This window comes from Spermophilus citellus (assembly GCF_964194105.1).
Source record: "Spermophilus citellus genome assembly, chromosome: 13".
NCBI lineage: Eukaryota > Metazoa > Chordata > Mammalia > Rodentia > Sciuridae > Spermophilus > Spermophilus citellus.
In genome coordinates, this window is record NC_138193.1 from 97,116,686 (window position 1) to 97,143,434 (window position 26,749).

The 26,749-nt window shown below is 49.5% G+C and overlaps 1 protein-coding gene across 9 annotated transcripts in view; it reads left to right on the forward strand.

The window, feature by feature from the left end:
- The window catches only part of DNMT3A (DNA methyltransferase 3 alpha), a 104,803-nt gene that overhangs the window by 66,594 nt on the left and 11,460 nt on the right, over positions 1 to 26,749 (forward strand). For 6 of the 9 annotated variants that reach the window (XM_081265078.1, XM_081265076.1, XM_081265077.1 and 3 more), the window contains 13 exons: positions 17,718 to 17,933; positions 18,192 to 18,350; positions 18,737 to 18,844; positions 19,126 to 19,282; positions 19,600 to 19,749; positions 19,840 to 19,884; positions 20,549 to 20,628; positions 21,202 to 21,314; positions 21,489 to 21,672; positions 21,902 to 21,986; positions 24,862 to 25,007; positions 25,724 to 25,814; positions 26,004 to 26,152. In XM_081265078.1, coding sequence (XP_081121204.1) covers positions 17,718 to 17,933; positions 18,192 to 18,350; positions 18,737 to 18,844; positions 19,126 to 19,282; positions 19,600 to 19,749; positions 19,840 to 19,884; positions 20,549 to 20,628; positions 21,202 to 21,314; positions 21,489 to 21,672; positions 21,902 to 21,986; positions 24,862 to 25,007; positions 25,724 to 25,814; positions 26,004 to 26,152 — 1,683 coding nt within the window. The other 3 variants (XM_081265080.1, XM_081265082.1, XM_081265081.1) reach the window with 3 other exon arrangements.

Genomic DNA, 26,749 nt, shown 5'->3' on the forward strand with positions numbered 1-26,749 from the left:
TCCCCTCCCCTCTAGTTTAATTTCCTTTTCCCTTGACCTCCCTTGTCAATCAGACCACAGTTACTGAGCAAGGCTTACTCCTTTCTCTTCAGTCTACCCAAGCCAACCTACCACCCAAGGCTTAAAAAACACTTAGAATACCACAAAATAAATCATGAAATTTAAAATAAGTAGGTGAGGAAAATATGACATTTTCTCCATCCCTCAGGCTGACGTGGGGATTCATGCAGGAACTAGGAAGCTGATGTCCTCTGCCTGTCCCATGTCCTATTCCCTCCATCTGTTTACTAATCCTCTGCTTTAATCATGACCAGGGCCTTCCTAGAACCCACAATGGCTCCCCATTGTGTCCACCATCCTGTCAGATAGCCTCTGACTATTTCTCATATTTTCTTTTTTTTTTTTTTAAAGAAAGAGAGAATTTTTAATATTTATTTTTTAGTTCTCGGCGGATACAACATCTTTGTTGGTATGTGGTGCTGAGGATCGAACCCGGGCCGCACGCATGCCAGGCGAGCGCGCTACCCCTTGAGCCACATCCCCAGCCCTATTTCTCATATTTTCAACCCAGTTACTTCCACCATTAACCCAGTGGTTTTAGCACTCCATTATAGCCTGTGGATGTTGTAACTCTCTAATCTCTTTACCCCAACCAAGTTATCAATTACTTCAAGGCAGGGGTACCGTGTCCTACCGCTCTAAGACCTAGTCTGTTTCCTGGTTTCCAACCTGAAGGTCGTGACCCTCAACTCATGCATCCTTATGATAATTAGAAGCTTAATAAACACTGAATATATTAATATATTAATAAATACTGGATATAGCTCAGTTGGTAGAGTGCTTGCCTTGCATGCACAAGGCCATGGGTTCAATGCCCAGCACCACAAAAATAAATACCAAATAGTGAAGAAAATGAATCATCTGTGGCCCAAATATCGTAGTTTCTCCTCCTCTTTCCCCACCTACTACCTTCAGACACAATCCTGCCCTTATCCCAGACTGTCCAGCAAGGAGCAAAGTTTTGCAGGGTGCTGTTCACTATGGCCTCTGGGGGCAAGTTCAAATGCTGGCTTCCTGGTCGTGAGACCTTAGACATCACTGTAACTCACCACTAAATTAAAGTCCCTCTGTGGATAGACTTGGCCAAGTGCTGCTCTTCTGCGTAGATCTCAACTCCATGGGAGCAGCACTCAACAGTTTGTTTACTGCCTCTACCCAACCACAGTTTGTTAAGTGCAGGTCCTCTGGGCACCTCTGTCCCCAGGGCTGGCAGGCGGGAGTTACCAGGAGGGCAAAGATGTCCTGCAGGTGTGTGCATTAAAGAGGAAACAACCCTTAATTAACACTCCTAGCACAGAGCTAGCATGTAATAGGAGATTGATAAGTTTCTTAAAAGTATTTTAGGGTCTGGGGATATAGCTCAGTTGGTAGAGTGCTTTCCTTGCATGCATAAGGCCCTGGGTTCAATTTCCAGCACTGCCAAAGAAACAAAACAAACAAAAAAAGTATTTTAAATTACATAAGTATTATACAATCTCTTTATAAATACATGTTATGAGAACTCTGTCCCCCACACCCCAATTTTAACTTAATACTTTAGGGGGCTGGGGTTGTGGCTCAGTGGTGGAGTGGTTGCCTAGCAAGTGTGAGGCCCTGGGTTCAATCCTCAGTACCACATAAAAATAAATAAATAAAATAAAGGTATTCTGTCTAACTACAACTAAAAAATAAATATTAAAAAATATATACTGGGCTGGGGATGTGGCTCAAGCGGTAGCGCGCTTGTCTGGCATGCGTGCGACCCGGGTTCGATCCTCAGCACCACATACAAACAAAGATGTTGTGTCTGCCAAGAAGTAAAAAATAAATATTAAAAATTCTCTCTCTCAGGGCTGGGAATGTGGCTCAAGCGGTATCGCGCTTGTCTGGCATGCGTGCGGCCCGGGTTCGATCCTCAGCACCACATACAAACAAAGATGTTGTGTCCGCCGAGAACTAAAAAATAAATATTAAAAACTCTCTCTCTCTCTCTCTCCTCTCTCACTCTCTCTTTAAAAAAAAAAAAATCTCTCTCCCCCCCCCCACTCTCTCTTTAAAAAAAAAAAAAAAATATATATATATATATATATATATATATATATATATATATATATATATATACTTTAGGTGCTGGGCATGGTGGCACTCACCTGTAATGCCAGCTATTTGAGAGGCTGAAGCAGGAGGACTGCCAACCTTTTTTTTGGTGAAAAAAAAAAAAGAGGGGAGGGGGCTGGGGATATAGCTGAGTGGTAGAGTGCCCCTGAGTTCAATCTTCAGTACTACGATGAAGGAAAAAAAAAAAACCCACAAATTTTAAAGGGCTTCATGCTATTGGGTTGGTGTACAAATGTCACAATTATTCCTATCCATCTAGATTTACATGCAAATACATAATTTTTCTTCACAGATTTTTTTTTCTTTTATATAAATGGAACCACACTAATTCCATTTTACAGCTTGGTTTTTCATTTACAATAAGCCTGGCCAGTCTAATCATGTAATTCCTATTTCATTCCACCATTTAGATCACTATGATTTTATTCACCCAGCCTCTTATTAGTGGTCATTTATGTTGTGCACAATATTTTTCTGTCTAGTTATTGCAGCAGTGAACATCCTAGATCCTGATTCTTTCTGCATCTGCGTCTCTATGAGACAGATACCTAGAAAGAGAAACTGCTACTCAAAGGGAATGTGCAGTTTGCATTTTATAAAATTTGGCAAGTTGCCCTCTAAAAAGGGCAGCACCAATTTATGCTCCAAGAACAGAGTAGAGATGACTTCTGCCTTTGCCAACATCAATACTTTGCTAATCAAATGGGAGGGGAATGGTTTTTGATTATGAATATAATCGGCATTTCCCAGATTAAAAAGCAAGGTTGAACATCTTTTCATATGTTTATTGGCCATTTGTGGTGCTGCTGCTTTGGTAAGCTTAGCAAATGTTACTTCCTCTTGCTTTACAACCTGTGGTCCCAAAAGACCGCTCTTCCTTTCTGCCCTGGGAAGATCAGCCTTCTAGAGAGAAAGTCTAGAGGACTACCTCCTGCTGGGCCATATTCCATTTAATAAGCAATTGTTCAGTGCCCCTGTGTAGGCGTCTGTGCAAGGGGCTATGGGAAGAGAAGGTGACCGAGGTGTGATCTCCTGGGCTTTTGCAAAGTAGATCAATAAGGGCTACAACCAAATTAGGAGCCAAGGTGGGCATTTGAGGCAGACATTCCTCACAATACTGCGTTACCTGCAAAAGTGCCTCCAAACGAACATCACCCTTTGAGGAGCCAGTGACAGTTGAAGCAGGCATAACAAGTATACTTTACCAAAAGGCTGGCCACCTTTTAAAGGTGCTCCTGTGACAGCCCATAATCAAGAGTGGCTTCCAGGGCTGACCTTTGTGTTAAGCTGTGAAAACTGCCACAAAGGAACTCTCCAGTATCCTTTAAGTGGATGAGCTGTTTGCACAATGGAGAATTCACTTCTGGGGGCACAGAGAGAATAGCTCTCTGAACAACCCCCACTTTTTAGTAGTGAGAAAATAAGTATATGGGGGTTAGTAATATATCCATAACGTATCCAGCATCCAATGGCCTGCCACCGCAAAGCCCAAGCTGGGGGGTGGAGGGCAGACTATATTGAGCACCAGCACATTCTTACACCCAGAGTATTAGCTTTTACCATACCCCTAAAACATATTTTCCCCAATTACTATACATTTGTTTTTCATTTTTTGTTTTTGTGTTTTTGGTACTGGGGACTAAAACTAGGTCTTTCTACCTCATGCATGATTAGCACATGCTTAGGACATGCTCCTGGTGAGCTACGCCCCCAGTCCTATAAAAAGCACTTCATCCCTGTTTTTTACCACTGGGAAACTAAGATTTCCCGAGGTAAGTAGGTGAGAGCCAGATGAATATCCCAGTGGAGAGGCCTCTGGGCAAAACCAGACTCCAGATCTCAGACTTCTGTTCTGCACGCAGGTAGTTTTCCTGATTTGCAGTTGTGGGTTGTCATGAATTCAAGCAGGTTTAGAAGAGACCCTCCAGCGCTGCCTGACTCTGTGAGGCTCAGGTCCTTTTAGCTCTTGTGACCTGTCCCTCCCAGCTCCACTTGGTTCCTTGCCCTGCCCTTGACTTGCTGTTTTCTCCTGACTGTCTGACATTGTGAAATTGGATTAAGACAATGTTGGAATGAGATTCAGGAGGCCTGGTTTCTGGTCTTAGCTTGTGCCTCTGATTAGTTGATCAATTTGAGGAGCTCTTTCTCCTCTCTGCACTTGAGTTCCCTGGACAGAATTAGACTCTATGACTCCAGGGATTCTAAAATGTGGTGAAGAGGACTAAATCATGACCTGTAGCTCGCTTTGTTACCCCTACTACCTTGTACAAAAACTCCAAACATCAGCAAATTCTGAGACCTCTCCCATAGGCTTTTCCTAGAGGCACATTATGCAAAGCATCCTTATAAGGACTCTGATAAAACAATGTTCATAAAATTTGTTTTTGGGGTTGGGCACAGTGGTGTGGAGGATTGCAAGTTCAAGCTCGCCTAGGCAATTTAGTGAGACCTTGTTTCAAAATAAAGTAAAAAAGGATGGGGGTATAGGTAAATGATAGAGCACTTGCCTAGCCTGTGTGAAGCCCTGGATTCAATCCCCAATACTGCAAAAAATTAAGGGAAGGAAAGGTAGAACAGTGTGCTTTAAGACTTCTTGGACAGCTAGAAGACTAAGGTCTACTAAGCCCCCTTCTCACCCATCTGTGGAGTCCTTCCTAAGGTCTGTCCCTTACCCTCAACTGTCACTTTTTTTTTTTTTTTTTGGTGGTGCTGGAGATTGAACCCAGGGCCTTGTGCATGTGAGCCAGGCACTCTACCAGCTGAGCCATATCCCCAGCCCTCTCATCAGTCACTGGTCACTTTGCACTTGCTCCACACCACCTGCCCACCTTACCATTTTTCTGACGTAGCTATTCTTCATGTCAACACTTTACAGATAACATGGCTCTTCCCTTCTTCCACTTTAACAATGAAGAGTAGGCAGTACGAATATTTATATTTTCACTTCCAGCTCAGATGGATTGAACAAAAATATGAATAACCGTTGAGACTCCCTGTATTTGAATCTTGGTGGTGTTTGAAAGGCACCTTTGTGAGGCAAAAATCAGAAAATGAAAATTGAGTTAGACCTGCTTTCTATACACACCGAAGATGAAGGTGTTACTAGAATTCAGTGTTCCCTGGAGGTGGGTTTGTTTTTCACCCCTCAGAATCACCTGGGCAATGTATCCAAAGACAGGTCCCCTTTCTGAGCCACTGCAGCAGGATCTCAGGGCATTGCTTGACGGGTCTGGATATCAACCAGTTCCCCACAAGGTTCCAGGGGTTTCTAAAGTCTGAGAACCACCAAGCTTCAGATGCTTAGAATTAAACCAAACCTGAAGAAATTCCCTGAAATATTGTATAACCTGCATCTGGGACCTCTGCACAGTAGGGTCACCTGGGAATTTTGTTTAAACTGTACAACCTGCCTGGATTAATCACACCGGGAATTTAGTGGCAGCCAGCTCAAGTCATTGCTAAAGGTCTCCAGGTCATTCTGATGTAGGCCCAGATGCAGGCTCTTGGATCTGGAAGGACCAGCAGAGGAAAAAAGATGGGCTTGGAGGCAGGCACTTTGTAAGCTTGGGCAGGGTTGTGGGGGAAGACTGGAAAAGGGCTGGGTACAGGAATTTAAATTTTCCCTTTCTGATGGAGATGGCCATGTTTGTCCCCAGGATCTGCTAGGTCTTCTTTCTCTTTGGACTCTGAAACTTGAGAGAGTTTGCATGCCTGAATCTGAATGGTGGTCCCTTAGCCCCTCCAATTGGCCCCCAGATTCTGGAATACAGGGTGGGGGAAGGGTGGTGGTTAAGGTGTACCAGTTCCTTTGCCCCTCCTCCCAGTATAGAATTAGCACTTCTCCCCGGGATTGGCTTCTAAAACAAAGTAAAAACATCCACATGTTCTAAAGCAAACTTGTCATAAGGTTTTTCTGCTTTCCAAGTATTGCCCACTCTGATTTCCTTTGAATTTTTTAAAAATATTTTTTAGTTGTCAATGGATCTTTTATTTTATTTATTTATTTCTATGAGGTGCTAAGGATCCAACCCAGGGCCTCACGCATGCCAGGCAAGCGCTCTACCACTGAGCCACAACTCCAGCCCTCCTTTGATCTTATTTGTAATATTTGGCAGATATTTATAGTCCTGTTGGCTGGCTAAGAAACGGGTCCAGAGAAGCTAGGTGGTGAGGTAAGGTCTTGTATCAGCTACACCTTGCCCAGTCCAGACTATACCTCTCCCCCCACCACCTGCCCCCCACCCTTAATTCTCATGTTAAGGAGCATGTAAGTCCTGGGGACAGTGCAGCTTTCTACACCTCACCCCTGTAATGTCATCTCTGCTGCCTGCCCAGGTCCCCAGGCTCAGGTGGAGCAGTGCAGACCCAGCAGTTCTTTGTTAGTGGACAAAAGTGACAGGACAGGAGGATCAGCCCTGGAGCTTCAGGAAAGAGAATGCAGGTGGGCAGAGGGAGGCAGGAGGTCTAGCTGCAGACCTGGTCCCTCTGGCTTCTAAGCATAAGCCATTAGGGAAGCATAGGGCTGAGTGAGGAGGGCTGAGGGCTGCTTGGGAGAGAGCTGGGGTGGCAGGGAGGGGAGGGGGGTCAGTGAGAAGGGAAGGACTGGCTTTCTGGCAGGGCCTCTACCCTGCATCTTATTTACTTATTTTTGTGGTGTTTGGGATGGAACCAAGGGCCTCTATCTTTCTTTCTTATTTGCGGGGGGGGGGGGGGGGGGTGTTGGGTGTGGGGGTGGGGGGGAGATGGTGGTGTGCGTTTGGGAAGTTACCAGGATTGAACTCAGGGGCACTTGACCACTGAGCCACATCCCTAGCCCTATTTTGTATTTTATTACAGACAGGGTCTTACTGAGTTGCTCAGTGCCTCTGCTAACTTGCTGAGGCTAGCTCTGAACTCGCAATCCTCCTGCCTCAGCCTCCTGAGCCACTGGGATTACAGGCTTGCACCATTGAGCCCGGGTAGAGCAGGTCCCATGCTTCAGCCCCTCTTACCAGTGACTTACTAGTGACTGTGCCTGTGTTTGTTTCTTCCCCTCATCTGCTGGGGCTAATGCAGCAGTAGGTGACTCCCAAATCTGGCCATTCCTGCCTGAAAAGTGAGAGGGTATGCCCATTCTGGTACACCCTTTCTTGTCTTCCCTTGAATCTTCCTGCCTTTGCTGATCCCTGAGTGTCTGATTTCCCTGGGCACATGTAGGAAGCATTGCTACCACGTAATTTGCCATCTAATTGTAGGCTGTCTTGAACGTGGGCTGTGGTTTATGTGTGGCGGGTCTGCGATACACAATTAGGCTGTGAGTAACAGAAGGTGGAGGCCCATCTCTCCCACTTCTCTTTCCCTTCCTCAGGGCCTGCCAACCCAGCAGGTGCCTGGGACTCACCCTGGGGCCATATTGGGCCTAGGTGTGTTTCAGGCAGGCTCACTGAGGTTGGTTTCAGGAAATTAATCTGGTAAGTGAGGGTGGGGGTGTCCCTGTCCGGTGGCTCTCACTCAAGTGCTGTGCCTCTCCTGAACTGCAGGGAGGATATTCTGCTTCAGGGCCCAGGTTTGGGCTTGTGGCATGGAGCCCAACTAGTCCAGCACACTGCAGTTGCCATGGTGACCCTTTTGCTTTTCTTCAGGAGGAGGGGGAGGATGGATTTCTCTTTTCAGTCCAAATCATCTGCCTGGACTGCCACCATTCTGTACACTCTGGGAACCAGACTCCCAGCCTACTGCCTTCTGCTTTCTTCCATAGGGCAAAGCTAGTCCAGCCCTGCGGTTTTAAATCATGACCAAATATCAGGCAATAAAGGATATGACCAGAAAGGGAGCAGAAGGGAAAGGCCTCGGAGGTGAAGTGGCTGGCCTGGGACAAGTGGCTGAAGTGTGGCATGGGCACACATCTTCGCATGTCCTCCTTCCTACAGTCTTCTCTCCACCCCACTTCCTCTTCAGTTAGTGATTCTGGCTCTTCAGGTGGGCGCAGTCCTTTCTAGGCCTCAGTTTCCTCATTTGTAACAAAGAATCTCTGGTTCTCACACCTGGCTGGCATCAGCATTACCTAGACAGGTTTTACTAGAGTCCTGGGCCCCTCCCCAAGGGTGCTGCTGATAGGTAAGGCCCAAGAATCTCTATTTTTAAAATCCTCCTTGGGTGATCCTAATCGCATTTAAACCCAGTAAGTTTTGGGGTTCTCCTGGCAGGATGACCTGCAGAGGCCTCGTGGAAAGAAAAGGAAGTTCTACCTGGGGCTGAGGACTGACTGGCCTTTCTAGGCTCCCAGGAGCTTCTGGAACCCCTGGCAGGTTAGTTGTGCCAGGAAGCTAGTGTTTCCTGGTCATGCTGGCTAAGCCAAGTCTGGCCCCCACCTCTTCCCTCAGGAGAAGCCAGGAGAGAGAGAATGACAGGAAGGAGGGGATGTTGCCATAACAACCAGCTCCAGGCAGAGGCCTCCCTTCCAGGGGCTGGTACTTCACCCAAGTCATGGTGGTTTCCATGGAGATGAGGTACTGAGGGATGCAAGGGGGGGGCATTTGCCCCACTTAGAGCATTAGTCAGAAGCTGCTAGAAGGCTGCACATCCCTAGGTGGGAGCCCTGGACCCCTGTCAACTTAAAGTCCCCCAGCATGGCCTCTGCTCTCTGGGTGCACGTCTGACACCTTCTCCAGCTTAGTTGCTCTCTCTACGGCCGTCTCCTTAGCAACAAGTCCTGCTAACTCCATGCTGTTGGCTCTGTGGCTATTTTTAGCTTCACTGCCAGCAGCCCAGTCCTGGTCATTTGCTTGCAACCCCCCATGGATTGCAGGGGAATAGGAAAATGAAGGTTCTTGGCTGCTTTGGGGAGCCTAGACCCGGACCCTCGGCAACCATTGGAATTTCTACAGTGGAAAGTTATCTGTCCCCCAACCTGGAACTTGGGTGGCTTAGGATAAAGTTTCTGAGACAATGTTGCCTTCAGTTCAGGAACCAATGTTTGAGTCTTCCATTAAGGTGCCTTGTCCACAGGGCTTCCAAATCAAACTGAATTAAGATCCAGTTCTGGCCTTCTGATATTTATCTCCCAGAGAAAAGGAGTATACACAGCTGCCTTCCTGTAAGACCATCAGATCTAAGGGAGGGTTACACATGGTAGGGAGGAGGAGGAGGAGCAGGAGAAGGAAGAGACAAGGTAGTAGATAAGGGACTATAGGGGAAGGTAGGGATAATAGCAGGAGCAAGGGTAAAGGGCCAGAGCAGCCCTGTCCAAAAGAACTTTCTGTGGGGAGGGAACTGTTCTATAATCTGTGCTATCCAGTACAGTAGCCCCCATTCACTTGTGGTTCTCTTGGATACTCAGAATGTGGCTAGTGCAAAAAACAACCATATTTAATTTTTATTTATTTTCAATAGCTATATGCAGCTAGAAGCTACTTTAGTGGAAAGCACAGGGCTAGAGAAATTTCCCTGGTGGAGGTAACTGGTGAGCTGGCGTAGACGGATGGGCAGGATCTGGGCTGGTGGAAGTTGAAGGGGAAGAGCATTCCAAGATGAGCAGCATGAGGAGTGGCAAGTGGGTGGCAGAGCATGGGCTGCGTGAGATGTCACAGAAGCCTCCAGATTTGTGGGGGCCTTAAGTGTTGTGCAAAGAGTATTGATCACCTGGCACTGAGGCCTTTAAGCTGGGGGCAGGAGGACAGGTTTGAACACCCATCCTGACCTCACGGTCTTTTGTTTGGTAGGGTCAGTGAGGACAGGAAGAAAATATTCAGTGACTCCCCAGTGTGTTGCTTTGCAGATGGCTTTTAGGGTCGTGGCTTCTCTGATTTTGAGTAAAGGGACGCAGATGTTAAGTGTCCTGTTGGTTATGGCAACAAATAGACTGCCTTCACCCTGCCAGCAGGGCACTTTAAGACATGCTACAGAACACTGAACTTGAGCTAAAACAAGGCAAGTAGGAGTGGCCATTGCAGCTTGGACCTCCAGGCATTACTGCTCTTTGGTTCAATATCCTGGCCTAGGGTCTCATCTCAGTTCTCTGGGCCTGAAAGTCCTTTTTTTTTTTTTTTTTTTTTTTTTTTTTGTACCAGGGATTTGAGAACTCAGGACACTCAACCATTGAGCCACATCCCCAGCCCTATTTTGTATTTTATTAAGAAACAGGGTCTCAGTGAGTTTCTAAGTGCCTTGCTTTGCTGAGACTGACTTTGAACTTGCGATCCTCCTGCCTCAGCCTCTCCAGCCACTGGCATCATAGGCAGGCGCCTGGCAAGGGTACACTCTTATGACAATGTTCTTCAAAGACCCCAGAGAGTGACATATACCAGAAGAGTATATTTAGCAATTTAGAATAGGACATGTCCTGGTCACATAGATCATAATACTTGTCCTATGGTTTTCTGGCAACATAAAAGGTATGAGCGCCACTGGAAAATGTAATTAAAGTTAGGAGTTTGCTTGATGAATATAGCATAGGGCTGAGAGTCAGGTGTCCCCAAGAGGTTTTCATCATCTCTGTGGCCCGTTGAGTCACTGCTGCCTTTGCCTGCCAGAGAGGAAATGTGCTCTGTCTTTGAGGTCACCTCTCTGTTGGGCCAGGGTGGATCCTTCCTCTCTAGCACCTCTTTTAGGCTCTTGACATCCACCACACTTCTCCTTTCAACATACTTTGATGATAATTCCAAGGACAGGGCTTATTTTACATTAAGCTGCTATTTTAAGTTGACTATCTTTATCTCAATCAAAAGACCTATCTCAGGAATTACCCGGAAGGTCAAAGGCATATGTGACGTGAGGTTCCTTAAAGGCTACCCTGTTATTTTTTTTTAATATCTGACCTTTTTCCAAAATCACCTCTTACTTATCCTAGATCTTGGGGTCTCTTCTGCCTTGGGGTCTGATTCTTGTCTACTGATCCTAAAGAAGACACATGCCTGGTTACATGACTCAGTCTGTAAAAGGGCAGTGTTTCTTGTCTGCATGGCCTCAGGAAAGGAAGATGCCCTCATTTTGTTAGGGGATACTTTTGAGTCTGGTCTTCCTTTTTCTTAAGTTGGGAAGCTGTGTGGAAGAGCTAATATTTGACTTGAATTAAATTAAAATTAACTTTGTGGCATTGGGTATTGAATCCTGGACCTTATACTTGCTAAGCAAGTGTTCAACTACTGAGCTACATTCCCAGCCCTTTTTTCAATTTTATTTTATTTATTTATATTAAAAATAGTTTTAGTTATAGATGAACACAATACATTTATTTATCTATTTTTATGTGCTACTGAGGATTGAACCCCAGTGCCTCAACTGCTAGGCAACACTCTACCACCAAGCTACAACTCCAGGCCCTCAGTTTTATTTTGAGACAGGGTCTCAGTAAGTTGCAGAGGCTAGCCTCAAACTTATAATCCTCCTGCCTCAGCCTCCAGAGTAGCTAATATTACAGGTGTCCATAACCACATCTGGCTTGACTTGAATTTTAAAGGAAGAAAATAAATAAGTTTGACAGCTAGGGGAGAGTGGCTACTTTCTTTGTGGGCCATTTGAGAAAAGCAAATGGTCAGTTCTGACACTTTTCAATCTTGGCTGCTTATTACTGTCTGGAGAAGTCCTAGGACCACAGAACAGACTGAGGTGTTCAGTTGTATTATGATGGAAAAGGAGGTATCACAGATGAGATAGGATATATGAAAAGAAGAGCCAAGCCAGAAATCAAAAACTTCCTTTTGAGAGGAGGCCTGGGGTGAAGGTCTAAGGTGGTTGTTGACAGGGCCCAGATGCTAAGAAGGCAGCAGAAGGGCAAGCACCTAAGCAAATCATTTCACATTCCTTAAATTTCAGGGGCAGGCAAGAGGGGTAAATTCAGGGCAAACCCAGGGCCTTTTTCATGCTAGGAACAGGCTTTACCACTGACCTACACACCTAGCCCCAAATTCTGGGCTTCTCATGATGGCTGGAGCATCTCCTGAAAAGATGTCTCAAGCAGATAACTTGATTAGGTTGAAAGATAGATTGGGATGAAAGAGGACTTTTTTGTTGCTGATGGAACTGGTTTTTCCTTGTGAACAAGTTTAGTGTTGAGAGGGAAGCTTGTAATCCAAGTCCTATATGCAGAAGGTCCTCTGATATGGAGACCTCCGTTCTTTTCAGGGCTTATTGTTCTGATGGCCCTGGGAAGGATGAGCTGAGACCCTGAAGAGATGTGGGCTGTCCTTAACAGTGCATTTCTTGTCCTCATTATTCTGATACCTGTTCCAGCTGGTATGTCGCAGTTGACTATGGCTGGGGGCCAGGCACCTGGGGAGTTATCTCATTGTCCTTAGGATGCTGGTCTTCGAAGCTTGAGAGAGCTGATGTCATCTCTCTTGTTTTGCAGATGAGAAAACAGACTTCTTGGGGTTAAGTGGCTCACATCAAGGTCATGGTGGTGGCATCAGAATTCAAGTCCAGGTTTCTGCCAATTTTGCAGCCAGACAGCCCTCTCCTGCTGGGAGCATTCACCTTCAGTTTGCTGTCCTTTTTTTTTTAACTTTTATTTATTTTTATGTGGTGCTGAGGATCGAACCCAGGGCCTTGCACATGCAAGGCAAGTGCTCTACCGCTAAGCCCACAACCCCAGCCCCAGTTTGCTGTCCTTTTTAATTCATCTTGCAGACTGAAAATAGGACTAATTTTTCTAAAATACCCATTTATCTTGTCAGAATATATCCTTCACTGTTACAGAATATATCCATTGACATGCCTGACCCTTCTTACAATCTATCCTTATATTTTTCTTCCTCTTAGCTTTAGTGGAACTGGGAGGGTGGAGGTGAGCATGGTTCTCTCTCCTTCATTTGCCTAATATCTCTATCTCTTATCCTGCCTGGCTGACCTCATTCCAAATCCCATTCATCCTCTGACCTCTGTAACCTCATTCATCATTCCTACCACCCATTTTCGTTGTCTTGTGAGGCATCTGCTTGGGATCTGTGGTACAGTTATCTTACATACACTTGTTTTTCAGTGGATTTTCCGGTCTCCCCAAGACTAGTGGAATCTGGCAGCTCCCTGAGGGCAGGGCCAAGTGTCTGTTCCTGGATCTGATGCTACAGCCCATCTAATGGAGGGCTCTGGGTGGAGACTTTGTGTCACCTTGGGGGTAGGTGCCCCTGCTTAGGAGGGAGCTTGAAATGGCGGAGGCTACGCCTGGAGGTTCCTGGCGACAATAATGTCGTCTTAAGCTACACATGGCTTGGCTGGGAACGGAGGCATTGCTCTACTTTACAACTCAACATTACAAATAGGAAAATGAGCCATCCGGGGGCTCCCGGGACTTGGCCAGTTAGAGGCTCACAATGTCCGAATCTATCAACCACTCTTTGTAAGCACCCTTTCTGTCCACCTGTAGCGTGAAGGGGGAGCAGTTCTCGTCTTGGAGCGCGCAGTTTCCTTGCGGCTGCCTTCTGTCCCTCCATCTGTATTCGGAGTTTCCCTAAACTGCCTGGGACTCGCTTATCTGTGAGCTTTTTCTTTCTTTTTCCGGTCGTGCTTCTGCGAAACTCACTTTCTACAACTTTCTCCCGGCTCTTCCAGACCGTCCGAAAGCTCCGCTCCCGTCCCGCCGGGACTCCACCAGGTTCCCCGAGGGCCCGCGGCCAGCGCACACCGCCCCTCCCAGCGGCCCTCCTTCCCCGCTCCAGCGGCTCCCCGCCGGGCCGGCTCCGCTAATCTCCTCCCGGGAGGGGGCCGCGGGGGCAGGGCGGGCCGGCCGGAGGAGGGGCGCGCTCGGCCGGCCGGGGCGGGGCCCTGGGAACGGGCGCGGGCCGGCCTCGCCCCCAGGCCCCCGCGCCCCCCAGACCCCGGAGAGGGGCTGGCCCACGGCCAGCGTCGGAGGCCGGCCCCCTCCCCCGGCCCGCCAGCAGCCAACCAGGCACTCCAGCGGGGCCCACGTGACCTGGAGTTCTAGACAAAGAAAATGTTCCCTCCCTCCCCCCCACCGCCCCCTCCCCCTCACTCTGGCCCCCTCCGCCCCCAGCCCCATCGCCCCCTTCCCCTCCCCCCAGACGGGCAGCTACTTACAGAGCTTCAGGGCTGGGGCTCACACCTGAGCTGGACCGCAGAGGGGCTACACCTGGCCTTATGGGTAGGTTCCTGGACGGAGCCCTGGGGAGACTGGGGGCGGGGAGGCGGCAGGCCGGTGGGAGGATCCCCGCAGCCCTCTGTGTTTGAAAAGAGTCAAGTATGCCTCCCCGGCCCGCAGCTGCCGCGGCGTCCCCGGCCCGCTAGAGTTCTGGAGATGCTGACTTAGTGCCGTCCCTCCCACTCCAGTTCAGGAGCCCCAAGGCCCCACTCTTCACCAGGCTCTAGTGGCACCTGGCGCCCTCAGGGGACAGGAAGATCACCCCGGGCAGTGGTAACTGCAGGCTGGGGGAGCAGGCGGCCTGGCCAAGGGCAGCTGTGACCAGGAGTTGGGTTGGAAGCAGCCTGGGCTGAGCTGCTGGCAGATGGTGCCTGGCGATTTCTCGTTGACCTCTGTGCCGGGTTGGGGGATCACATTGCCCTCAGGGACCTTCTAGCTGTGGCCTCTTGAGGGATAGTTTTCCTCCCCATGAAGTTCCTGGGAGCCACAGGGCAGGCTGCCAGAAGAAGGGGCGGGGATCAATACAACCCTGACGGGCTGTGGGAGCAGCCTGATGCCCTGTGACACAGGGATAGCCCGAGACCTCGTGGGCTTGGGAGTAGAGGCGCTAAGACCTCTGACCTTTGGACTGGGAATTGCAGGAGGAGTTGGAGGCAGAAAGCTGCCCTAGGAAATGGACCTGGGCCGGGAGGCTGTAGTCAGTGGAATTACCAGTGGCTTTCCCCAGGCTGGACAGACTCCTGGCCAAGTGATTTCCTTGAGTCAGGGGTAGTGGGGGATGGCGTAGTGTCCCTCTTAGGACCCTGCCCAGACTCTCGGCCTCCTCTCTGTGAGAGGAGCCTTCAGCCCAAAGTCGAGAGCCCCAAGTTAACCCTTCCCTCTCCTATTGTTCCCCTGGGGAGAAGGCCTGGGGTGGTGAAGGAGGACTGGAGGTTGGTTCTCTTGCCCTGGGCTGACTATTCTAATGAGGCCCCTCCCCCACCGGCTGCTCCAGCCCTCCTTCCCCTTTCCTCTGGCCTCCTGCTGGTAACCCCCCTCCTCTGCAGCCTGGTCCTGGTGGAGGCCCCCTTCCTCCTCTGCCAGCATCTACCGTACTGGGCGCCTGTTCTGCACCGAGTGGGTTGGGGATGCGGAGCAGCTATCAGCCGCTGCATCTGACAAGCTGAGGGAAGTTGTGGGGGAAGAAGAATTTTCAGGAACTGCTGTAGAGGGGGTGAGGAGGGAGACAAAGGGGCTGTGGGGGAGTACTGAGGGTGGTGGCAGGCACGACTTCTAGACCTGGGAACCTGGTGGGGAGCTGGCATCCACTGGCTGTTGCCTACTGTGGATGTTAGAGGGGGTCCCTTCCCCTCCTGTCCTGCCACCTGCTTGCCTTATGCTGGCTGACGGGCCTCTCATTCCTACAAACTGGGTCTTTGGGACTTCCCAGGCAAACTCCCAATCTAGGTCAGTCGTCCCTGCCTGAAGGTCAAGAAAACACAGTAGAGGGAGCAGTCACCAGGGTGGGAGGTGGGGGGAGGACAGGATGGTTATTTGGAGTAACTAGCTGGTGATTCCAGGAAAAGAAGTGGCTTTCCTAGAGATCTAGCCTGGGTACCTCTTCTTGGGGGAGGAGGTGATAGCTCATTGATTTGGAAGGAAGTTCCAGGTGAGGTTGGGGCCGGTGGGTTGAGCAATTACTCTGCATTCCTCCACCCCCGCCAGGCCACCTTGAGCTCATTTTCCCAGCTGTTTGTGGGCTGGGGGCAGAGGATACCTTATCTCATTTTAGAATTTGTTGAGAGAGAGAGAGCTATGACTAACATCATCCGTGTTCTAGGAGTCGCCACAAGAAAAAGATTTGATTTGTTGCCGTGAGGCAAAAACTTGAAGATTGAACAAAATAAAGTGAACCTACCAGTCAGTGCACTAGATCTTTGACCTTAAAACAGAGGTTCTTAACCTGGGACCCTTGGATGTGGGGTTCATTGAGAGGCTTTGGAAGAGTCCTTGGAATCCTTGATATGTGTGTACATCAAGATTCTTAAACAGGTGGCCAGAAACCCTGCAGTTCAAATGCCCTTTCAGGTTGGGCAACTCTGTAAAGAAGGGACTCTGGCCGTTCAGCTACTAATGAGCTGCCAGGCTAAGGCAGGAATGGATTATTCCGATTTCTGGTTTAGTTCTCTTATTCTCCAGCTTGCTTTCTGATTACTTGAAAACTTGAGGGTGGGTTTGCACTAGCAACTTCAGGCTCTTAGGGGAAAGCTGTGTTGAAAATGGAATTTCGACCGAGCAGCGCATGCCTCTAATCAACTGCTCCAGAGGCTGAGGCAGGGGATTGAGAATTCAAAGCCAGCCTCAGCAAAAGCCAGGTGCTAAGCAACTCGAGAGACCCTATCTCTAAGTAAAAGATAAAATAGAGTTTGGATATGGCTCAGTGGTTGAGTGCCTGTTACTCCCTTCTAAAAGGAACTCAGTAGTAGAACATGTGTTTAGCATGTGCAAGGACCTACACACACGCACACACACACAGAAATGGGATTTTTTCCCCTCTGAATCTAGTGTGCTGGAAAATGGTTGCAGAGTCTTGAAGTTTGAGTTCCGGGTGTGCTAGATTCAGTAGTGGGGGTGAGATTAAGTTGAATGGTTCGCAGAACTAAGTATCAAGGATTTCATTCTCCTTTATAGGGCTCCTGGAGCAGGTTTTGAGAAGGAATGGGCGTGTGGATCGTAGCCTCAAAGACGAGTGTGATACGGTGAAAGATTGGAGACTGTTCAATGGGAAAATAACTGGGGTTTGGATTATTAATTTGTTGGTGGGATGGCAGAGAATGCCTGATCTGTGTGCTCAGCAAATAATAGAATGAATCAATGTATTTACGGTTATGAAAGGTGCACATAGAAGGTAACAGCATACAGTATGTTAGCTGTGAAGTCTGAGCATGGGAGCAGGCAGGCTCTTGAGCATTCTATAGACTTGGAGCAGATTTTGGGGGGAGATGTGCTCTATAAATAATCTGTAGGCATCACAGAACTATAACTGTGATGTGGAAACTAGGAAACTAGGAAAAGAAGGGATGGTGGCCAAGGGAAATTGTGGAGAAAAAGATGAGAGATCCCCTTCTTGATTGGAAAGGAGAGATTGGAGCCAATATCTGTGCCTGAACAATGGTGCATAATTAATATTTGAATAGAATCATCCTTTCCAGATCAGAGGGTGGGCAACTAATGAGCTGGCCAGGGCGAGGATTAGGCCATGGAGGGAGGTTTCCTGAGAGGCAGAAAAAAAGGCTGGAATGGAATCGAGTTATTTGAGTTCACCTCCCAACTTCAGCTGTTTCCATTTCCATGGTGAGCCAGTTGGGTTGATAAGGGAAGAGCTGTTCTCTCTGGCCCCTTACCTCCCGTCACTGTCTCCAGACCACAGACGGGAAGAGCCCCTCCATCTCACGTTGCTTTGCTAATTCCTGGAGGGGTCAAGGTGACTTGCTCTTTGTTTCCTCAGGCTGAGAAGAAAGCCAAGGTCATTGCAGTAATGAATGCTGTGGAAGAGAACCAGGGCTCCGGGGAGGCTCAGAAGGTGGAGGAGGCCAGCCCTCCTGCTGTGCAGCAGCCCACTGACCCAGCATCTCCCACTGTGGCCACCACACCGGAGCCCGTGGGGGCTGATGCTGGGGACAAGAATGCCACCAAATCAGCCGATGATGAGCCAGAGTATGAGGTGAGCGGCTTGCTACTTCACCAGCCTAGTCCAGCTCTTTCCTGGGGCCTTCTCCTCCCATCCTGCTCTCCATCTCCCTCTGGCCGCTCACTCTCTACCTGACCCCGGGCCCCGATTTTGCTGTCTCCCTCCTTTCATGTGGAGCTTTCTCCTGGCTGTCTTGCCCCCAGATGGCCAGGGCTAGGGTTGCCATGGGGGGATCAGGGTGGCAGGGCATCATGACCGCCGTGTAATTATTTCTGCTCCTTGGGGCTCCAGGACGGCCGGGGCTTTGGCATTGGGGAGCTGGTGTGGGGGAAACTGCGGGGCTTCTCCTGGTGGCCAGGCCGTATTGTGTCTTGGTGGATGACGGGCCGGAGCCGTGCAGCTGAAGGCACCCGCTGGGTCATGTGGTTCGGAGACGGCAAGTTCTCAGTGGTGAGTGTGGGGTTGGCTGGAGTGTGTTGGGGGGTCGCAGACCCGGGGCCTGTAGTTGTAGCAGTTTATCTAGAATTGGGGTGGTGGAAGTAGGCTCTTTTTACCTGCATGTGGTGAATGGAAGAAACCCTGGAGATGACTAAGTGGCACCCCTGGCTCAGATTGTGGGTGCTTCTGCCAGACTGTTAGCTGCCAGGAGTCCCTTCGCAGGAATTTCTTTCCCGGCCTTCAGGTGGTCTTCCCGCTTTTGCTCATTTGTCATTAATTGTCAATACTTCAGGCCCTATAGGCCCAGACTGACTCTGGTACTCCCAGCCCTGATAATTGCGAGGCATTCGGAGGGGGCTTGGGAGTGGGAGAGGAACAAACGGTCTGCTCATCCCCAGGTGTGTGTAGAGAAGCTGATGCCACTGAGCTCGTTCTGCAGCGCCTTCCACCAGGCCACGTACAACAAGCAGCCCATGTACCGCAAAGCCATCTACGAAGTCCTCCAGGTGAGCGGTGCCTCCAGGGGCGCAGAGGAGGGAGCTTAGCCAGTGGGGCCACCAGGAGGCCTGGAAGCTGCCGTGAAATTGGGCATTGCTTAAGACCCTTTGGCGGGGACTTCTTTCCTTCTGAGCTTACTTACCCACCTCCCGCTTCTAGGCTCTGCCTCTTCAGATGGTCTCCCATCCCCACCCCTGCCCATCTTCACTGCTCTTGGAGTCCGCCCTTGAGTAGGCCTCACCTGCCATCCAGCCTGTGCTGACCCATGCTCCCATATGTTGCCCTCCAGGTGGCCAGTAGCCGTGCCGGGAAGCTGTTTCCAGCCTGCCATGACAGTGACGAGAGTGACACTGCCAAGGCTGTGGAGGTGCAGAACAAGCAGATGATTGAATGGGCCCTCGGGGGGTTCCAGCCCTCTGGCCCGAAGGGCCTAGAGCCACCAGAAGGTAAATGGGTACTCAGCCCAGCCTTTTGGCACCCCTACCAGCCAGATTCCTGCCAAGGCTGGGAGAGCCATTGTTGGGGAGAGCTGTCAAGGTCCCACAGAGGGGCCCAGAGGAGTGGCCATGGCCTTCCTCGCCTGGATTCAGGGTTGTGTTGGAAATTGAGAATAATCTGCTCTGCACTGGCTTGCCTGACCCTGAGAATTGGGAAGTAGGAATCAGTTGAGGACCAGGCTACACCCCACGTAGGTGGCATGGCAAGGGAGTTGGGGTTCCACGTCAGCCTGTAACTGACCTGGTCACCTTCCTTCCTGGTGCAGAGGAGAAAAATCCCTACAAGGAAGTTTACACAGACATGTGGGTTGAACCCGAGGCAGCTGCCTATGCACCACCCCCACCAGCCAAAAAGCCACGAAAGAGCACAACTGAGAAGCCCAAGGTCAAGGAGATTATTGATGAACGCACAAGAGGTGGGTGGCCTCCCTCAGGAGGGTGGCCTGCCATGGGGCAGTCATAGCCTGGGTGGCCTCTTCTTATGCAGCCTTCTCTCCCCTCTGCAGAGCGGCTGGTGTATGAGGTGCGGCAGAAATGCCGGAACATTGAGGGTGAGTCTGTCTCTTGGGGTCAGGGTACTCCTTGCACAGGCAGGAGACTCTGGCTGATTGTGTAGCATGGGCACACAGTGGCGTTGGCACAGGTTTTTGGAAAGGTTGGAATACCATGGGTCCCATGACATCAGCACTCAATGTGGAGGCCTGTCTGCTTGTCCTGCCACCGCCAGCCTGCTTCACATGCCATCTGTCATCCTGGTGCCATGAATTTGCTTTCCTGTCAATGGCATGGTCTGGCTTTTGGGATTTGTGATACCCTAGTGAGTCAGAAGTGAGGCCTTGGTGGATTTGATTGAATGTGGTCTAAGGATGGCCTTTAATCCTTCCCTGCCTATCATCCCAATCCATCTCCTTGCCATAATGATAGTGACCTTGATGGTAGCCCTGGAAGGACTGGGGTCAGGGACCAGGCTGCCCCTGGAATAATTCCAGAACAATAAAGCCAGGAAAAGAACCTCTTCTCACGAGTGGGTTTTCCTCCACATTACCCTGTTGCTGGATGGTGGCATTGCTGCTCTATAGGGTGGGGGCTTCTGGCTTCTTTCTGCCTGCCTTTTTGGCTACTGCCCTAATAACCCTTTTTGTGGAATGTCTCTTGGGCTGGGCCTTGCTCTGGTGAGGGGCTTTAGAGTTGCTCACAAAACATGCTGCTTTGCAGATATTTGCATCTCTTGTGGGAGCCTCAATGTCACCCTGGAGCATCCTCTGTTCATTGGTGGAATGTGCCAGAACTGCAAGGTAGGAGAGCCTGCCTGCCTTTCTGGCTCTTGGGGGCTAGCATCTAGTAGGGGGGGTGTGCTGTAGACTCTGGGTGATTCCAGGAACAGAGTCCTGAGTGAAGGGACTCTTGGGCTCCAAGCTCTGGCTTGTTGTTGTTTCTGTCTTCAGAGATCCTCTCAAGCCCCATTCTAGGCCTGAGATGTGGGCATGGCGGGGGGATGGAGGGGCTTAAGTGGCAGTTACTAGTTTGAAGGGGTAGGCAGCAGAGAGGTGGGGTCTAGCAGGCTGACCTGGTGGGTTGCTGTGTCCTTAGGAGCCCTGGGAGGAAAGCTGTAGGATGGAGCAGGGTGGTGGGCAGCCCTCTTTTGCCCCCGGCCTTGCTCTTAAGCCTTCTGTGGTCTGTCTCCTGTGGTATGTGGGGAGACGAGCCTTCCCATTCCTAGTTCTGGGATTCAGGCCTGACCCTGGGTGGCAGGTTTCTGTCTCTAGGGCTGAGTCAAGGCTCCAAGAGGCCAGGTTCATGGCCTGCCTTGACCCTGGCTGTGCTGGGCCGTACCATGGTGGTCTCTGACTCCCTGCATTGCTTCCTAGAACTGCTTCCTGGAGTGTGCGTACCAGTATGACGATGACGGTTATCAGTCCTATTGCACCATCTGCTGTGGGGGCCGTGAGGTGCTCATGTGTGGGAACAACAACTGCTGTAGGTGAGGCTCCCCACTTCAGACATACAGGGTCCTCCCTCCTTGCCTGGGACCTGAGCTGTCCTGCTGTGCTCCAACAGCCACGCTCTGGACTGTGTGTGTCCATTCCAGGTCACACATTTTGGTCTCCTGGGCTGGGACTGAGAGGCCCCACCTGCTCACTGGGTTTCCTTTCAGGTGTTTTTGTGTGGAGTGTGTGGATCTCTTGGTGGGGCCGGGGGCTGCCCAAGCAGCCATTAAGGAAGACCCCTGGAACTGCTACATGTGCGGGCACAAGGGCACTTATGGGCTGCTGCGGCGGCGGGACGACTGGCCCTCACGGCTTCAGATGTTCTTCGCCAATAACCACGACCAGGAATTTGTGAGTGCTGGACCTAAAATGTAGTCTCAAATGCTCTTAGCTGACCCAGGCAGAGCACTTCAGTGGGTAGCAGGGCCCCTGGACAGTGAGCAGAAGTGGTCAAGTGACGCATAGGGTGTTCAGACCTATAAGACCTAGTGGGTTAATCATCAACTGGGAAGGCCAGCCCAGGGTGGGGGTCTGTGGGATGGTTGTGGGTATAGACCTGACCACCAAATTCACTGCTTAGGATCCTCCGAAGGTTTACCCACCTGTCCCAGCCGAGAAAAGGAAGCCCATCCGGGTGCTGTCTCTCTTTGATGGAATTGCTACAGGTGAGTGGCATAGGTTCCAAAAGGTGCTGGCTTCTTTGTCCTTTGACAGGAGAGACATCTAAGTGTGTTGACATTAGAGCTATGAAAATGTTATCCTAGGGGCTGGGGAGGTGGCTCAAGCGGTAGCGCGCTCGCCTGGCATGCGTGCGGCCCGGGTTCAATCCTCAGCACCACATACAGACAAAAGATGTTGTGTCCGCCGAGAACTAGAAAATAAATATGAAAAATTCTCTCTCTCTCTCTCTCTCTCTCTCCTCTCTCACTCTCTCTTTAAAAAAAAAAAAAAAAAGAAAAAGAAAAAAGAAAATGTTATCCTAGCCCGGGCATGGCACATACCTGTAATCCCAGGGACTCGGGAGGCTAAGGCAGGAGAACTGCGAGTTCAGCAATGGCGAGGCACTAAGCCAACTCAATGAGACCCTGTTGCTAAATAAAATACAAAAAGGGCTGGGGATGTGGCCCAGTGGTTGAGTGCCCCTGAGTTCAATCCCCAGTACAAAAATAAAAAAAGAAAAAGAAAGATTATAAAATGTTATCCTACACTAGCCAGTCGCAGTGGCACATACCTGTAAGCCCAGCTTCTGGGAGGCTGAGGCAAGAGAGTCAGCAGTTAAGGCTAGCCTGTGCAACTTGGCAAGACCCTATCTCAAATTTTTGAAAAAAGGGCTGGGGATGTAGCCCAGTGCTGCCCCATGGTTCAATCCCCGGTACTGCAGGGAGAATTATCCTAAAGAGGAAACTTTGATTTAGCCAAAACTAAAAAGTAAAATAAGACAAACCAACCTGCCCAGTGGTGCTTCCCCTAAGAAAAGAGATCCTGCAGTGGAGTAAGGAGTGACTGCTATAACAAAAAGTCAATTCCAGCAACTCAAGAGGCTGAGACGGGAGGATCCCAAGTTCAAGGCCAATCTTAGCAACTTAGTGAGACCCTGTCTCAAAATAAAAAATAAAGGGCTGGGGATGTAGCTCAGTGGTAAAAGTGCTCTTGGACTAAATCCCTAATACCAAAACAAAGAAATTAAATAAATAAAACAGGATAAACTAGGTGATTTATAGAAGGCCATTTAAATTACCCATAATTCTTTAACATTTTTGGTGTATGTCCTTTTAGAATTGTTTTTTTGTGCATGTGTATGTTTATGTAATCATGCCTCTCTAGTTACATTAAGATTGTCAACGCGTGCTGTTTTGTAGCTTGGCTTGTCATTTCTTATAACTCCTTTTCACGTCAGCCGATGTAGAGCTATATTCATTAGTGCTATGTAGGATTTCCTCAAATGAAAGCACTATAATTTTGACTCAGGAGGCGGAGGTAGGAGTGATTACAAGTTCAAGGCTAGTCTCAGCAACTCAACCAGACCCTGGCTCATACAAGGACTGGGAATGTAGCTCAGTGATAAAGTGTCCTTGGGTTCAATCCCCAGTGCAGGGAAAAAAATAAAATTATTGCAGTTTATTAACTAATCCCCATTAGGTTATTTCCTGTTTTTTTTTTTTTTCATTATTATAAGCAGTGCTGTGACAAACTTCCTTATAAATATATTCTTTGTTTTTTGGTACCAGAGATTGAACCCCGGGGCATTTAGCCACTAAGCCATATCTCCAGTCCTTTTTATTTTTTGAGACAGACTCATTCCTGAGTCTGGCTTTGAACTTGTGATTTCCTGCCTCAATCTTCTGGGTTGCTGGGGTGATAGACCTGTACCACTGTGCCCAGATTAATATATCTTTATACACTTAAGCCATAATCTTCTTAGGAGAAATTCTTAGGGAACACTGGGTCTTGGTCAGGCAGCATCATCATCATCATCATTTTTATGCAGCTCTTGATGCCCACCGAAAACTCTCCTAAAAGGTCGACATATATATAGCCACCCCTACCCTCTCCCCAGGCTGAGGGCCTCTCTGTTTCTAAGAATGTAATTGCTGGGCTTGGGATGCAACTCAGTGCTAGAGAGCTTGCTTTGCATGCACAAGGCCCTGGGTCAACCCTTAGAATTTGTGTCTAAATGTGATTGGAGGGTGGTACAGGTGGTCTAAGCATGAGGGCCTTGGCCAAAGGGTGAGGTGGGAGTGACATCCCACCCAGATGTTTGTCTTCTGTTCTCAGCTCACTGCTGGTATCCTACAAATCTAGAGAAATTCACATGCAATTTGAGTTTCCCAGGCTAGACCCTCGGGAATTTCCAAAATTATGTCACAACCAAGAAGCTATAAAAGCTCCTTGGAGAGACCTGTCGGAAGCAGTAGAAATGGTGTCACTGTCCTCCATTTCTCCTGAAGCTCTTGGGGTCTGTTCTTATTGTTTCCTCATCTCAGCATTGACAGGGATTGTTGTCAGGAAATTAGCTCAGGAGGAGGTACAGCATGTGAACCCTTTTACTTGGCTCGGACATTTGCAGTCCAAGAGAGGGACCAAATTAGAAAAATACTCTAATGAGATTGAAGGATAGAAAGTGCTAGGGTATTCCAGATGAGGGGCAGGTGATTCCAGGGGACTCTTGATGAGATGGGCATTAGAGGATTTCCTCAAATGAAAGTACTGTAATTTTGACTCAGGAGGTGGAGTCAAAAAACCTCTGTAGACCAGGTGGCCTCCTGTTGAGTCTTGAAGGGTGGGATAGAATTTCAGGTGGTGATGCTACAGGGGTGAGGAAGGACAAGGATCTAAATGTAGAAACTATTAGAAGGCCACCAAAAACTAAATGGTTCTCCCAGGATCCCCAAACCAACTATTGTCTGACCACCTTCCTAGTAGGCCAAACTAGGTATAAAATAGAACTACCACACCCTTGGTTGAGAAAGGATTTCAGACAGGTGCATAGGTAGGGCAGAGATGGGCCTGCAGCTGACCCCTTTTGTCTGGCTGGCACAGGGCTCCTGGTGCTGAAGGACTTGGGCATCCAGGTGGACCGCTACATAGCTTCGGAGGTGTGTGAGGACTCCATCACAGTGGGCATGGTGCGACATCAGGGGAAGATCATGTACGTCGGGGACGTCCGCAGTGTCACACAGAAGCATGTACGTCAGTGCTGCGGGGCACATCCCCCCTTCTCTGCCCCTGCACATTCAGCTCCTGGAGGCAGCCCCCCGTCCTCCCTTTTCCTTCTCTTCATCTGCTGTTTCCCTTTCACCCTTCCCCAGCCTCCTTATCTTCCAGTTTTGTCTTTGACTTGCAAAGGAAATAGGCAAATTGAAAATGGGAACTTGGGGCTGAAGGTGTAGCTCAGTGGTGCACCCCTTGCTGGCATGCAAGAGGCCCTGGCTTCTATCCCTAGCACTAAGAAGGTGTAGGAATGGAATTTGGAAGCTTATATTTTGGGGCTCACTTGCTCCCTGGGTTGATTTCTTGGCCCTTTATGGTAAAGCACTTCAAATCGAAGAGGAGGGTTCCCATCTTCTGAGTACTTTGGGCAGATAGCTTTACCACCTTCCACTTCCGGGAGAGCTCAGCAGGATCTTGGCGTAAGATCCTCTGTTCTGCCAGTTTTCTGGGTCTACCTCAGGAATCCTCTGGAGGGCACTCATATGGCACAGACACCCTGCCCAGCTTCCTGGAGCTCCTGCCCACTGAGGGGCTGCTTCACTTGCTTGGCACAGCCTGCTCTGCTGGCCTCAGGGATGGTCCCAGTTTGGTCTGCTTACCCAGAGATCCTCTATGACTACTGCATCCACAGATCGTTCCTCTGCCTCTGTCCCTGGGCAGCAGACCCATCATGTTGCCTTTGTCTTCCCAGATCCAGGAGTGGGGCCCATTCGATCTGGTGATTGGGGGCAGTCCCTGCAATGATCTCTCAATCGTCAATCCTGCCCGCAAGGGACTCTACGGTAGGTGTTGTCCTTACCCCGCTACCTTTTGAGCTGGTGCTTTCGCACTTAGGTTTCCTCGTTAGATATTTCTACCCTGGGACAGCTCCTCCCGATGACCCTGTCTTCCCTTGCCCTCCCCATGCCCAAGCCATACCACTGTCTGATGCAGACAGCTCCAGCTGATGGCTTTTTCTTCCGACCTCTCAGAGGGCACTGGCCGGCTCTTCTTTGAGTTCTACCGCCTCCTGCATGATGCGCGGCCCAAGGAGGGAGATGACCGCCCCTTCTTCTGGCTCTTTGAGAATGTGGTGGCCATGGGCGTTAGTGACAAGAGGGACATCTCGCGATTTCTCGAGGTATAGCCAGCAACCTTGGTTTGGCCAGCTCACTAATGGCTTCTACCTTGGACTGCTGCTTCATCCCTGTCTCATCTGCATTGTGGAGCTGGGGACTGGTGACTTCACTTTGCAAGGGACCTGTTTAGGAAGCTCTGGGCTTCCCAAGTAGAAAGGGAGGCTCCCCACCCCCACCTTGCGTGAAGGAGTGGGTACGCTTGCTCTAGAAGGTGGTAGCGTGGACATGGACCTCTGGTTGAAGGACCTGTCTCTAAATCTGGTGAGGTAGCAGACTCCTGGGGTTAGGGATTCTGTGTGATGCTAACACTTAGGAGACCTTCGAGATGCACATGTGATTTTCTGTGACCAAAACGGCTTGTCCTTATTCCCTGGCACCATGATGGGTGCTTTATGGCATCTGGGAAAAAAACATGGCTTACTCTTTTATTTCCTATGATGTGAGTCCCAGTTAAGCTCTGAGCCAAGCATGAGCCACACACAGGATTTCCATAGCCAGACGCATCTTGTGGTTGGGCCCTCTGGGAGCTTGAGTCCACATTCCCAAATCTTGGGCCAGAAACACCTCCAACTGCTGTTGCCACTTTAAATGTGAGCGGG